The 14,733-nt window shown below is 49.3% G+C and overlaps 1 protein-coding gene across 1 annotated transcript in view; it reads right to left on the bottom strand.

The window, feature by feature from the left end:
- Positions 1-8,455: 8,455 nt before the first annotated feature.
- The window catches only part of INCENP (inner centromere protein), a 23,779-nt gene continuing 17,501 nt past the window's right edge, over positions 8,456-14,733 (bottom strand). The window contains 5 exon segments of the mRNA XM_077748749.1: positions 8,456-10,974; positions 12,538-12,688; positions 14,144-14,266; positions 14,439-14,502; positions 14,694-14,733. The exon segment at positions 14,694-14,733 is cut by the window's right edge and continues 48 nt beyond it. Coding sequence (XP_077604875.1) covers positions 10,760-10,974; positions 12,538-12,688; positions 14,144-14,266; positions 14,439-14,502; positions 14,694-14,733 — 593 coding nt within the window. The 3' untranslated portion in view covers positions 8,456-10,759.

Raw genomic sequence — 14,733 nt, 5'->3', positions numbered from 1 at the left:
ATTCTGTGCCTGTGTTCTTTGATTCATCCAACAGAATTAATTGAGAACTTGCCTTGGGCCAGCCCCAAGAGGGGTCCTGAGGATACAGAGGTGAACGAAGCAGACCTGATCTCTGGTTTGATATAACTCACTCTTCCTGGGATCACCTCTCATCTGGGCACCTCCAAAGGCACTTCGGGGGCGCCTGGGTGGCTTAGTCAGTTAAGCGTCCGACTTTCACTTAGGTCATGATCTCGCGGTTCGTGGGTTCGAGCCCCGCGTCGGGCTCTGTGCTGACTGCCAGCTCAGAGCCTGGAGCCTGTTTCAGTCTGTGACTCCCTCTCTCTCTGACCCTCCCCTGCTCACGCTCTCTCTCTCTCCTGGAAATAAATAAAACATTAAAAAAAATTTAAAGGCACTTCGTCCCCTATTCATCAAACCCAAACACCTCCACCTGCCCTTCAGACCACTATAGACCATGGATACCACGTGTCCACACTGCCCACTCCCTTTAGCCCTTCAGATAGTCCACTCTCCTCACTCCCCCTCCCACATGCTGTGCCCATGCTTATCCCATGCACCCCCCAAAGTGTCTTCACTCCTCACTGCTGCCATTGACGCTCCCATTCCTGTGGCTCTGCCAACATGGCGCACACAAGTGAGTAGGAGACTGGATTTGAGAGTGGGCCAGCTGGAGTTCAAATCCAGCCCATACGAGCTGTGTGACCTTGACACGTTACCAAACTTTTCTGGTCCTCAGTTTCCTCTAAAACATAGACAATTGTCCCAGAACCTTCCTCAGAGGAGCTACTGTGACAATATAGTGTGTTACGGGCAGAACTGTGTCCCCTCAGAAAGAGATGGAGTCTTAACCTCCCAGGACCTCCGAATGTGACCTTATTCGGAGTTAGGGTCTTTACAGAGGTAATCAATAATGACCCTTATCGAGGTGATTAGGATGGATCCGAATCCACAGGCCTGGTGTCCTTAGAAACAGAGAAAAAGTTGGACATGCACATACATGCAGGGGTATCTTCATGGGAAATGAAAGTGGAAATTGGAGTGTAAATGACCAGAAGCCGGGAAAGAGGCATGAGGCAGACTCCCCCTCACAGCTTCCGAAGGAACCAGCCCTCCTGTCACCTTGATTTCAGACTTCTGGCCTCCAGAATGGGGAGACCGTCTGGGGCAGTCACCTTTCCAACTGAGCTGGCAGTGGATGGTGTTTGAAGACCAGAGCAGGGAGTCTCAGAGCACCCGACGTAGCGTGACTGGGCTCCTGCTGGGAACTTGGGCGTGCCCTGGGCAAGCTGTAGGTTTCGGTGGGGCCATGAAGGTGAGGCTGGCCAGTCCTACCCCCTGTGTCCTATCCCCCTCGGCCCACCTGGGTAGGTCAAGGCAGGCTTTGGAGAGGCTACTTGAATGGAAGCTTGAAGGATGCATTAGAATTTATCAGGTAGTGAGGGTGGGGAGCAGCGTGTGTGTGCACAGCGGCTCCGACCTGCACCATGAATTGTGTGAAGGATCTAGGGGTAGTTCCTTGCCTGCAAGCAAGGAGGCCCCCATGGCAGAGAGGGATGTAGCAGACTTAATCTGCCCAGCTCCCTCTTGCCTCCTGTCTCCCATTAGTTTTGACTGCACCCCGGGAATATATTCCCTGCATTTCTGGCATAGGTCACCTGTCCAGCCTTGTTGGTAATACGGGATACCATGCCTTGCAGCCAGGGTGAGTTGAAACTCTGGGTGAGCAGCCTGGGGCGACGGCGAGGGCAAGGACTGGACCACCCCCAGTGGCACCAGAAAAGTCTGGGTGCCTCAGGCCAATACAAGGCAACGGTAGGAATCTGCTCAAATTCTTCATGTCTGGACAGGTGTTGCAGCAGAGTTGACTTAGAGCAATACTTTGGGGCCAATCAGAGATCCTACCTCATCGCATACACTATATGACCTTGAGCAGGTGGCTGATGTGCTCCATGTCACTTTCCATAAGCTTCAGATGAAGATGAAAATAATACCACCCCCAACTTGGAAAGCAGGTGTGGCTGAAGAACAGAGGCTCCGAGACAGAGGGAGTTTACTGGGTGAGTTATTTCGATGTTGTGTTCTCTGCCTCAGTTGTTGTTCTTGAACTGTTTCATCAAAACACGAGACACAGCTATTGTAGGGCCAGGGGCAGCCAGTCCTGAGGATGGCAGCTACACTGAGAATGCATTTCTCATGGGAGCCCCTAGAGCTAGGCCTGAGTGGGGACACGGTCCTGCTCCCTTGAACGCCATCATCTTTATCTGGACCCACTCCACTGCCACCTTTTCTTGGCTCCTCTCAATAAAAGCACTGCAATTGCTTCCTCAGTGAGGCTCCTCCCTGCTAGGATCTCCTACAGAGATGGACACTGTGGAGGGGCACCCAGGGAGGGCTGGGTGCTGTGGGCAGAAGAGGGTGGCATGCAGACTGAAATAAGAAAGGGTAGTGGGGTAAGAGGGAGAGGTTTGGGGGCCACACAGGTTGTCCACTGGGGAAATGTGGTGGGCATCTAGATCAAGCCAGGGTTGCCTAAGTGGCTGTTAAGTTGGGTCCTTGTTGGCCCTGAGGGACTCTCTGATGAAACCCTGACCAGATGAAGCTACTGTCACTGCCCTGAGCTTGTGCTTCCCTGAATCACCTCCTCGCCCTCACCCGTGGTGCCTGTGGTCAACCACTTTAGTCCAGTGGGACCACAAATATGCAAATAACATCAGGACAAGGTACTGGGGGCGAGGGCCTTCTAAGCCGGTGCCTGTTTCCCTGCCGCTCCTGCAGGGCCGACTGCACCCTTCCAGCCCCTCACGACGCTTCTGAGTTTGAGCAGCTACAGGACCCCTCAGAGGTGATTCTACGCTTGTTTCATTACAAAATCCCAGGGGACACGTGTGATGGGAGACCCTCACAGGGCCCCGCCTCTGCTGTTCTCAAAATTCTCAAAGTGCAATTCAGAGATGCAAATACCCTCCTCAGGTGCCCCTGCTGTGATTCTGGGGATGGAATCCCCATCCCTACAGATACCTCGAGGCCAGAGGCAGAGCAAGCAGGAACCACAGAGATGCAAAGAAATGTCAAAGCACGCAGGGGTCACCGTCTCCTCTTCCTTGACATGTAACCCCAGAGCGGTTCTCCTGAGATTAATCTGATATGGTCAACTTTCCTATATCACAATAGCAGAAGAATGGGGACTATTCAAAGACCAAAGTAACATAGGCAGGCAAGCGTGTGTGTGTGTGTGTGTGTGCGTGTGTGCGCGCGCGCACGTGCATGCATGCACACACACGTGTATCTGTGGGCAAGTATTAAAGGTCCATGGATTTAGACACCTAACTTTTTCAGGCTTAATAAACTGCAATCAACGCAAGTGCCAAATGGAGGTATGACTATTTTAAAAGGTCCCCATTGCGAGAAAATGAGCTCACTGCCTCTTTGCAGCACACAGGGCAGATTGCTTTGGTTGAGAACATTCGAAATTATTGGGCAGCAGCGGGAGTCTGGCAGGGGTTGGCCATGTAAGCTATTTGCACTTGGTCAGAAGCAAGGGAGGTTGTATTTCTCAGTGAGGAATACAAAGCCCTAGGCCTGGAGTAACTCAGCCTCTGTGGTTCTGGGCAGTGCTCCCAGCCCGGTAGGTATCCCAGGAAGCCTCACAGTTGAGTCCCATGCGAGCAGCTCAGACAGGACAAGACCTTGAGATCTGGGTAGAGATTGCAAACTTTTGTAATACAGGTTATGGCCGATTTCCCTTCTCATGCTTTTCCTTTGTTTCTTAACCTTCTAGAAGAATGTTTCCATTATGGAAGCCCAGGAGCAGAAGCTGCCAGGGCTCTTGCCCAAGCTAGAATTTACTGGGCATTCGCTATTGCTCAGCAGACTAAGCTGCAAGGGAAGCCCCGCGGCTCTCAGCTCACTGCAGCACAGGGACGGAGGCCTGTGTTACAAGCCCAGATGGGGCCAGAAAGAAGCTGTGCCTTTGCCTCCTGGAGGGAGACAGAGAAAGGCTCACGAGATAGGCAACTAGCTGGGGGCCAATAAGAGGAAGAGCACCAGGCAGGCAAGGAGGTGGGGTGAGGGGTGAGGGTGGCTGGATGGGTCCTACTGAAGCAAGAGAGATTCTAGATGAACCTGTCATTCATCCTCACTCGGACCACAGTGGTTAAGATCATTCCCAGTACTATTCCCGGGAGTAGAATATGCTAGGTTATGTGTACCATCCCAATCATGGGGAGCGAGAAGATGCTGAATAATAGTGACTTGAAAATAGCAAAAAGGGGGGGGGGCACTGGAGTGGGTCAGTTGGTTAAGCATCCAAATTTGGCTCAGGTCATGATCTCACGGTCTGTGAGTTCAAGCCCCGAGATGGGCTCTGTGCTGACAGCTCAGAGCCTGGAGCCTGCTTCGGATTCTGTCTCCCTCTCTCTCTGCCCCTCCTCTGCTCACATTCTGTCATTCTCTCTATCAAATATAAACATTAAAAATTTTTAAATAATAAAATAGCAAAAGGCTTTAATTTTGATTTTTTACTTTTATACCAATCCAACTGGTAGACTTTTTCATTTACAATTCATAATTTTTGTGTCATGTGTAAGCAATCTGTACCAAACACAGTAGGATTTTGTCCTGTTTTCTTCCGGGAGTTCCACATTTAGGTCGATGATACATCGTAAATTAAATCTGATATATGGGGTGAGGAAGGTTTGCAGATCTTTTTAACGTATCCAGTTGTTACAAGACAACTTATCAAAAAACATTATCCTCCCCACACTGAATTACCTTTCCGCTTCTGTCAAAAACGAAGTGACCATGTGTATGTAGTTCTATTTCTGGACTCTGTATAGTTCCATTGATCTGTCTATCCTTACATTAATACCATGCTATTCGGACTACTGTAACTTTGTAGCGAGTCTTGAAGGCATGAACGTAGCCCTTCCGAATCTGTTTGTAGGTTTCAAAGTTGTTTTGGCTATTGTAGGTCCTTTGCAGTTAAATACACATTTTGAAACCACAATTTTCATGAACTTCTACCCAAAAAGAGTCGTATTTGGATTTTGATTGAGACGGCATGGCATTAAATCATAGATCAAATTGGAGGAAAAAGACATCGTAAGAAAATTGTTTCCAATCCATGAAAACGATAACAAAGACCATGTAGGTCTTCATTCACTGTTCTCAGCAATGGTTTATAGTTTTTGCTGTCTTTCACATTGCTTGTAGGTTTACTCCTGAGATTTTGATAATCTCTGACACTATCACACACTGGATTGTTTAATTTTGATATCTTTAAAAATTATTTTTAAGTTTGCTTGAGAGAGAGTGTGCAAGCAGGGGAGGGAGGGAGGGAGAGAGAGAGAGAGAGAGAGAGAGAGAGAGAGAGAGAGAGAGAGAGAGAAAATCCCAAGCAGGGATTTGATGGGGGCTTGAACCCATGAACCATGAGATAGATCATGACCTGAGCTGAAGCTGGATGCTCAACTGACTGAGCCACCCAGGCGCCCCTAATTTTGATATCTGCTTGTGCAAGGGAAGTATATAGAAATACAATTGATTTTTCATATTAATTTTGTATCCAGCAACCATGCTAAACTCACTTATTAATCTGGTAGACATACCAGATTTTCTACAAGACATCTCTGAACATAATTGTAATCCTTCCTCTCTCCTGACTTTAAAATTTTTGTCCTGTTGCACTGGGTAAAATCTCCAGTAAAATGTTCAGAAGTAATGACAGTGGACATCTTTGCGTTGGACCTGTTAGGAAGACATTCACCATGATGTCCGCTGGAGATTTTTTTGTAGAGGTGATTTATCAAAGTGAATTCCCTTTCTTTTTAAGTATTTTGTTTATTTTGGGGTGGGGAGGAGGCAGAGAGAGACACACACAGAATCTGAAGCAGGTTCCAGTTTCTGAGCTGTCAGCACAAAGCTTGACAAGGGGCTCAAACTCACGAACCGCTAGATCATGACCTGAGCTGAAGTCGGATGCTTAACCAACTGCGCCATCTAGGCGCCCCAAATTCCCTTTAAATTCTAATTTGCACGTGTTATAATTCATTCGCTCATTCATTTTTGGAACTACTTATTTAGGTCATATTATTGGTCATACTTAGGCTTAATGGGAGAGAGAGGCAGAGTTGAAGGAGACAAAAAAATTGTTATTTGCTCAGAGCTTTTATCATGAATTAGTGTTGAAGTGTCAATGTACTTTCTGCATCTATTAATCACATGGCATTCCTCCTGTGTTAATAGGACAAATTACATTAGTTGACTTTCTATGTTAAACCTACGGTATATTCTTGGGTTAAACCCTACTTGCTTAAGATGTATTATCTTTTTTACATAACTTGTTGCATTTAATTTGTTATAATTTTGCTAAGAATTTTTGTATTGAGGTTCATGACAGATAAGTGTTTAATTTTTCTCTCTTGCGGTGTCTTTATTTGGTTCTGGGATCACCTCGTAGATGGAGTGGAAAAGCATCCTTTCCTCTCTAATTTCCTGGGAGACGTTATGTAGAATTGGTTTCTTCTTGAGTGAAGTAAAATAATTTGGATCTTCCAAGGAATTTGTACTTATCTAAATTGTCCAATTTATTAAGAGAAGTTGCTCATAATAATCTCTCTCTTTTCTTAATACCTATAGAATCTATAGCAGCATTACCTCTTTCATTCCTGACACTGGCCATTTGTTTCTTCTTTTTCTCCTGATCAACCTAGTTAGAGATGAATTTTTTTCGAGCATCTCAGAGAATCAGCTTTTGGTTTAGTTAAATTTTCTCTATTATTTTTCTCTCTCCAAAGCCATGGAGTTCTGCTCTACCTTTGTTATTTCCCTTCTTCTGCTTATACTTTTATGTGGGAGCCCGACAGTGACCACAAGAAAGCGTGGTTAGGGACGCGGGGATGTGCCTGCACACGGGGCTCCCTGCCTGGGCAAAGCATGCCTGCAAACAGGATGCTCTGCCAGGAGGCCTGCACACAATATCCAAGTTTAATGGTCCGCTTGCAAACAAGGGAACATGCCCTCCTTAGAAATGAGGAGGCTGGAATTGTGAGCAGGCCTCTTAGTAAACATGTTGTGGTCGCTTCCTCCCTTTGCTCCCTCCCTGTCCTTGAAAGGTGTTTGGCTACTTGCCCTTAATTGGTAAAGGAATGCATCTTGTAGATTTCAGTTTGTATCCAGTTACCGGGTATAAAATAAACCTTGCGTAGAATTGTTCCTCCGGCTGGAGTTGTGTCTGTGTCTGTCTTTTATGTGTGTCTTGTCCTCTGTGTCATTTCGTCCGCAACACTTTTATCTTCTTTTTCTAGTTTCTTTATTTTGTGTGAGAGAGAGAGAGCAGGAGCGGGGAGGGGCAGAGAGAGAGGGAGACAGAGAATCCGAAGCAGGCTCCAGGTTCTGAGCCATCAGCATGGAGTCCGATGGAGGGCTCAAACCCATGAACCCCGAGATCATGACCTCAGCCAAAGTTGGGTGCTCAACTGACTAGGCCACCCAGGCGCCCCTCTAGTTTCTCAAAGTGGATGCTGAGGTCATTGATTTGACACCTTTTATCAAACACAAACATGTTAGTCTATAAATTTCCCTCTACATACTGCTTTAGTTGCAGCAGAAGATGTAAGGTCAATGCATAAAATCAACTGTATTTCTACATACCAGCAACGAGCTACAGGAAACCAAAATTAGAAAAACAATAAACATTTACAATAGCTCCAAGAAAGTAAATGCTTAGCTATAAATCCAACCAAATCGGTCCAGGATCTGTACACGGAGACTGTGGAACGCTGAGAAGAAGCCACAGATATGAATAAATGGAAATACAAGTCACATTCGTAGAAGACTCACTGTCGTATGTGAATTCTCCCCAAATTTATCTATAGAGTTTAAAGCAATCCCAATCAAAATCCCAGCAAGACGTTCGTATAAATAAGCTGATTCTAAAATTTATATGGAGAGGCAAAATTGATGGAAGTCAGAGTAATTTTGAAAAGGAAGAATGAAGTTGGAGGAATCACGTTAACGGGTTTTTAAGACGGATACAAGCTACAGCAACATCGGTGATGTGGTTTTAGTAAAAGGAGAGATTCTCAGATCAGTGGAGGAGGATACAAAGTCCAGAGGTAGGGGCGCCGAAGTGGCTCAGTCGGTTCTGGCTCTTGATTTTAGCTCAGGTCATGATCTCATGGTCATGAGACAGAGTCATGGCTTAAGATTCTCACTCCTCTCCCTCTGCTCCTCCCCCACTCCCTCACTCTCTCTCAAAAATAACAAAGTCCAGACGTAGACTCATATAAATATGGCTGACTAATTGACAGAGATGAAAAGAAATTCAGTGGAAAACAGTTTTTTCAACAAATAGTCACGGAACAATTGGATATATATCCATATACCCCCACCCCCAACCAAACAAACAAAAAACATAAATCTCAACGCTTTAAAAAAATTAACTCAAAGTAGATCATAAACCTAAATGTACTATTTCTAGAACTATAAAGCATTTAGGAGAAAATATAAGAGAAAAGCTTTGAGAACCAAAGATTTCTTAGACATGACACCAAAGAGTACAATCCGTAAAAGAAACAAGAAAATGATAAGTTGGACTCCACCAAAATTAAATTTAACACAGTTAAGTGAATGAAGAGAAAATCTGTGGGCCAAGAAAAAAAATACTGCAAAGCGCATATTGACAGCTGATTTGTATCCATAATACATAAAGATTTTAAACTCAATGGTAAGAAAACAATCCAATTTACAAAGGAACAAAAGCCTTCACCAGACCCTTCATTCAAGATACACAAACGGCAAATAAGCACATGGAAAAATGTTCACCATTATTTAGCGGAATGTAAATTAAAACCACGATGAGGGGCGCCTGGGTGGCTCAGTTGGTTGAGCGAGTGACTTTTGATTTCGGCTCAGGTCATGATCTCACGGTCCTGGGATCAAGGCCCCCATCAGGCTCAGCACTGAGTGTGGGGCCTGCTTGGGATCCTCTCTCCCTCTCCCTATGCCCTTCCCCCGCTCTCTCTCTCTCTCAAAAAAATTAAAACTTTAAAACCATGATGCAATTTCACTACACATTAGGATGGCTAAAATAAGAAAATACTGCTGATACTGAGGGCTGGTGAAGATGTGTGGCAATTTTAACTACCTTTTTGCTGGACTAACAACTTTTTCTCAAACACAAAAAATGCTCAGAAAAAGTAGTATTTTGACATTGTGATTTTAGGTAAAGACACACTCACCGATGGACTCAATACAACAGCTTCCAGCCCAAGAGCATACAGAACAAATTGGGATTGTGCACCATATAGAAGTGACCTGTCAAATGTTTCTTTTTTAAGTTTATTTTGAGAGAGTGGGGGGGGGAGGGGCAGAGAGTCAGGGAGAGACAGAGAATCCCAATCAGCGAGAAACCCCATGTGGGGCTCGAACTCCTGAACTGTGAGATCATGACCTGAGCCGAAGTCAGACACTTAACCAGCAGAGCCACCCAGGTGCCCCTAAATGTTTCTCTTTTTATGGCTGGACTCCTCTAAACTTCAGTCTCTTGCATATGTTCACGAGTTCCTCATTTTCGGACACTCTGGAACTCAATCTTTATTTTGTCCTAAAGCAGGAGTCAGCAAACTTCTGCAAAGGGTCCAAGGAAGTACTTTCAGCAACGTGGGCCATCAGACTTCGGTTGCAACTGCTTAACTCTGCCCTCGGCAGAGCAGCCGGAGACCAGAGCCATCTGTTCCAACTGGGAAGGTTCCAATAAAACTTTGTAGAATCAGGCTGAGGTTCGATCTGGCCCATGAGGCCACAGTTTGCCAACCTCTATTCTGGGGACTGCAGCAGAGGGCAGGGAGCTAGCCACCGCACACTGAGAACGCAGCAGGCGATTACCGGGCAGGCCCTGGGCCAGCTTCCATGGACACTAAGCACTTAATTAGCAGCTACCTGGTTTTGTTGGAGAAAGATCCCAACCGCTTGCAAGCGCTGGTCCCACGGGAGTTTCAGGAGCCATCTTTTGTAATCAGAGCTCCTGCTTTAGCAGCATGCGCACCTTCTCAGGTCCTTTGACCATCCGTGTGGCAGGCGTGGAGCCCGCGGGGCCGAAGGACTGTCTTGGGTGGCAGAGCTGTGTCACGAGCCCAGTCTTTCTGACCTCAGCTTCAGGTCTCTCCCTTTGAACAAGCCCCCTTTTACAAACAGGGAGCTCCCCAGGAAATCGGAAGGTATCTTCGCTTGCCCCATTGTGCACATTAACTGGAGTGTTTCTCAGCGTGGCCCAAAGGTGGCATCAGAATCACCCACTGCGTCAGCCGCAAGTAAACTCCAGGATGAGGAACAGTGCCTCGGTCCCCCAGCCGGTCATTGGCCTGAGACACGGCTGCGGGGCCAGGGACCAGGGCATTCTGCCAAGGCCTGCATCTCCACAATACCCACAGCAGGCTTAAAGCAACAGACTTTATTGATCTAGCTCTCAAACACTAGAGGCTAAAATTCGCTGAATTCTGACAATCTATGTACAGAGTGCTGTCTGCAGGCCAGGTGGGGCTGGGCCGGTTCGCCCCCAACCACCAGCCAAGTGCAGCTTCCCAACAGGCCCGCACCACTTGCTACCCGCAGCGCACAGAGGACACTTATATACACACGGCCAAACACCCAGGGACGGATCGCCAGGCAGGATGGCACCAGACCAACAGAGAGGCGGACAGACAGACACACGCAGGGGGGCGGAGACTGCTGGGAAGGCCGGAGGCGGGGCGGGGCCTCAGTACTTCTTCAGGCTGTAGGCCAGGCTGCTGGGGACCCTGGGGCCCAGCAGGGGCGGTGAGTTCCACACTGCAGAGCTGGTGCGCTTGTGGTAGCGAGGCTTGCTCTTCTTGAAGATGTCCTCCAAGTCCAGTGGGAGAATGGTTCCGAAGAGCTCAAGCAGGTTTGGGGGATGGTGGTACTGGTGGATGATGGCCTGGCTTAGCTGAGTGCCTGCAGGGGACGCGGAGGGTCAAGTCACCGCCTTGGGGCTCCTCACGAGCCTCCCCATCCCCTGGCTCCTTGTCACCCTCCTCACCGCAGCCACATCAGCTCCTCTCTCAGAGCCCTCTTCCCTGCAAATACTTTTTTTTAATGTTTATTTTTGAGAGAGAGGGAGAGCGAGCATGCACACAGGGGAGGGGCAGAAGACCCAAAGCAGGCTCTACACTGACAACAGCAAGCCCGATGCGGGGATAGAACTCATGAACCGTGAGATCGTGACCTGAGCTGAAGTTGGACACTTAACCCACTGAGCCACGCAGACGGCCCCATGAAAATGCTCTTATTGCCTGATCCTACTGCCATGTTCTGGTAGCTTAGCCTGAACACAGGTCCTCAGGGCCATCTCCTGGGCTAGGCAACCCCAACCCCACAACCACCAGGGAGGCACAGCTCCTTTATTCTCCCCATTTAGTAACGGGGACACTTGCCCAAAGGCACGCCGCTCGGGACTGGGGGAACTCCAGAACTTAACACGCTGCCGTCCTTGACTGCTGGGGTTGGCGACTTCCCTCACCAGCCCCCAGGTCCCACGGCACAGGGTGCAGGCTGAGGGGACCCCTGGGCCGATGCACGGCGCCCTGGCAACAAGGCCTTAGGAGGACCCTGGGGGGGTCAGGAGGCGGAATGGGAGCCCAGCACCGCGCCACACGGGGCCTTACAAATGAACACGAACGTTCTTTATCCTAAACAACCATTCTCAGCTGGGTCCTAGTAGCACCCGCATTCCATGGATGAGAACACAGGGAGTTTATGTAAGTTGGTGAAGGTCAACCACCACCAGGTGCTCCGGCCATGCTGACCCCTGCCTGTTGCCACCTCCCAAATGCCCTGATGTCAGAAGTTAAGGGGACTAAGTCAGACTCTGGCTAACGCGGAGTTCAAATGAGGTGACATCAGAGTATGTTGTCCTCTGCAGAGTGCTGACCCCCATGGGGCCTTCTCTGGGCCCTTCTCTCAGGGGGTGAGTCAGCACCACGCCCTGACCCCCAGCTCCGTGAACTCCATAAAGTGCCCACTGTATGCATCGGCCCCGCTCCCTTGCACCCAGGTCTGCGGCGGCCTGCTCACACACACCCGCGCTCCTTTAAATGCTGGGGCTTGTAAACTCTGGGGTCAAATCCTGCCCAGGTGCCCCTGCCTCAGGGCTCTCCTGCCTTCCCTGGCTGCCCGGAACCCCCAGTTCCAGCTCTCGCTGCGCTGCCTAAAACCTGTGACCACTCTGGGCGCGATTCCTACCCCAAACTGCTTATTTGGGTCCAACTCTCATCTGGCCCATTGGGAGGGGCGTAGAGTCTGAGCCACAATTTAACACTTTTGAGAACAGAGGTGCCCACCACAGGCCTGGCCACAGAGAGCCCCCCTTTCCTGGGTGCATCCCAAGGCCCAAGACATGCCGCCAGCCCGTGACTACGACAGCCTCCTGACACCTGCAGCTGCCAGCCGGCCGCCTCCAGGGTCCCAGATGTCACAGGGAGGACACAGGTCTTCTGGGGAACTCTGGGCCCTGCTCACCTCTGGCCCAGGTGGGGATGGGCTTCCGGGGATGGGCCTCGTCATCGGTGGAATCATCACTATTCAGATCCATCCCGTAGTTATCTGGGTTGATCTTGGGGGGCGGCCTGTGCCCCTGTGGAGTCATCTGATATGAGGTACAAGCTGGAGACTGGAGAAGACAAACATGGCTGTCAGCTCCCCTCCCCGGACTCCTGCACCGCTCACCGCGAGGGGCGCTGGTTGCCTCCCTTCATTTGAGGGGGAAAAAAGGTTCAGCAGTTTGCTTTTCAATTTAAAAAAGTTATATATGACTTTGTATTTTCCTTTTCTCTTTAATTATTTTATTCTATTTAATGTTTGGGAGAGGAGGAGAGAGTATGAGCGAGGAGAGGGGCAGAGAGAGGGAGACACAGAATCCGAAGCAGGCTCCAGGCTCTGAGCTGTCAGCACAGAGCCCGACGTGGGGCTCGAACCCACAAACTGAGACCGTGAACCGAGCTGAGCCGGATGCTTAGCTGACTAGGCGACCCAGGCACCCCTGTATCTTCCTTTTTCAAGTTAAAGTATGTTGCAGACATTCTTCCTGATCAGTGTTTCTCCCTTCAAACAGCTCCAGGGTACTCCCCTGGGGACCTCCCCACGGTTCATATTTTAACCATCCGTTAGAGATGAATATTCGGCTCACTTCCAAGTTCTCAGCACCATAAACTACACTGCACTGAAAATTTTCCATGTACGTTTCATTAACCAGCATTAAGCTGGCCGTAGCCTAAGTGCTCATCAATAAGGGTTTGTTAAAGAAATTCTGGCGTAAGTAACTGGTACACAGCCATCTAATATGAGAGTTACAAGTGCCGAAACACACAGATGTCTACAACTCACTAAATGAAAGGGGAAAATAGGGAGGAAAAAAAAAAATCAAGATGCCAAGTGGTATGTTATGGACTAAATGTTTGTGCCCCATCCCGCCCCCCCAAATTCTTCTGTTAAATCCTACCCCCCAATGTGATGGTACTGGGAGGCGGGGCCTTTGGGGGGATTAGGTCACAAGGGTGGAAGCCCCGTGAGATTAGCGAATTTAGAACAGAGACCCCAGAGAGCTGCCTCTCCCCTTCTACTGTGTGAGGACACAAGAAGACGGTCACCAAACACTGAATCTGCTGCTGCCTTGACCTTGGACTTCCGGCCTCCAAAACGGCTGTTTAAGCCAGCCAGCCTGTAGTGATGTATGATAGCAGCCTGAACAGACTAAGACAGTAGGTGAAAACAGTGCTCATTTAAAACTGCCTGTATGTGTGTGTGTGTGTGTGTGTACATGTGTGTATACAGGTTTCTATATGTAAACATATAGAAAAATATACATCAGATGAGAGTTCTCCTCTAAGGGTATCTTTCTTTTACTTTACACTCTAAAAAAGTTTAATTTCTTCTTCTTCTTGTTTTTACAACAAACTCTACTTTTGGAGTAAGAAAATATACCTATGGAAAATGGTGAAACTACTTGGGCCAACTGTATCCTTCCTGGACCATCCTTCACCTAATCTGTACTCCGTGGCTCCAGCCAGTAGGAAGTGAATAACCAGAGCTGCCAGGCCCCCTTCTCCACTTGGCTGCCCGGCCTCACCTGCACGTCCACGGTCACGTTCAGGCCTTTGCTGGCCGCCGCGGCCTCCCTGGCTTTCCGCTGCTGCTCCTCCCGCAGCCGCTCCTCCCGCAGCCGCTCCTCCGCCAGGCGCTGCTGCTCTTCCTGGGGCCCCGTGGTGGCAGCCGGGTATTAGAGACGGTGTGCGGAAGCCCCTTGCCCCCCCCCCCAACCCCACGTGGCAGGGCGGGCAAGGCTGTGCCCGTACCAGGAACCACCAGGCCGACCCAAAGCTCGGAGCCGACCCCGCGGGAGCCCCAGGCCCGCTCCCCTTTACCTTTTTCTTCTTCTCCTCCAGCTCCCTCTCCAGCCGCAGGGCCTTCTCCCTCTCCTGCAGCTCCCTGAGGACCAAGCAAGAGCCTGTCAGGCCAGAAAGCTGCTTCCCGAACTGGTAGCCCGAAAGAAAACTCCCAGGTGGAGGAGGGAGCTGCCTCCTGGCGGTGGCTCCGGGCGCCCCTTCCACCCACTCAGCCCACAGCAGGTGCGGGCCGACAGGGCGCCGCCCAGGCCATCTGGGGAGCAGGCCCCTCACCTCTCGGCCTGGAGCCCCACCTGCTCCTTCCTGCGCTCGT

Source organism: Crocuta crocuta, unplaced genomic scaffold (genome assembly GCF_008692635.1).
Source record: "Crocuta crocuta isolate KB4526 unplaced genomic scaffold, BGI_CrCroc_1.0 scaffold323, whole genome shotgun sequence".
In the NCBI taxonomy this organism is placed as follows: domain Eukaryota; kingdom Metazoa; phylum Chordata; class Mammalia; order Carnivora; family Hyaenidae; genus Crocuta; species Crocuta crocuta.
This window is presented reverse-complemented; position numbering and strand designations above follow the sequence as displayed.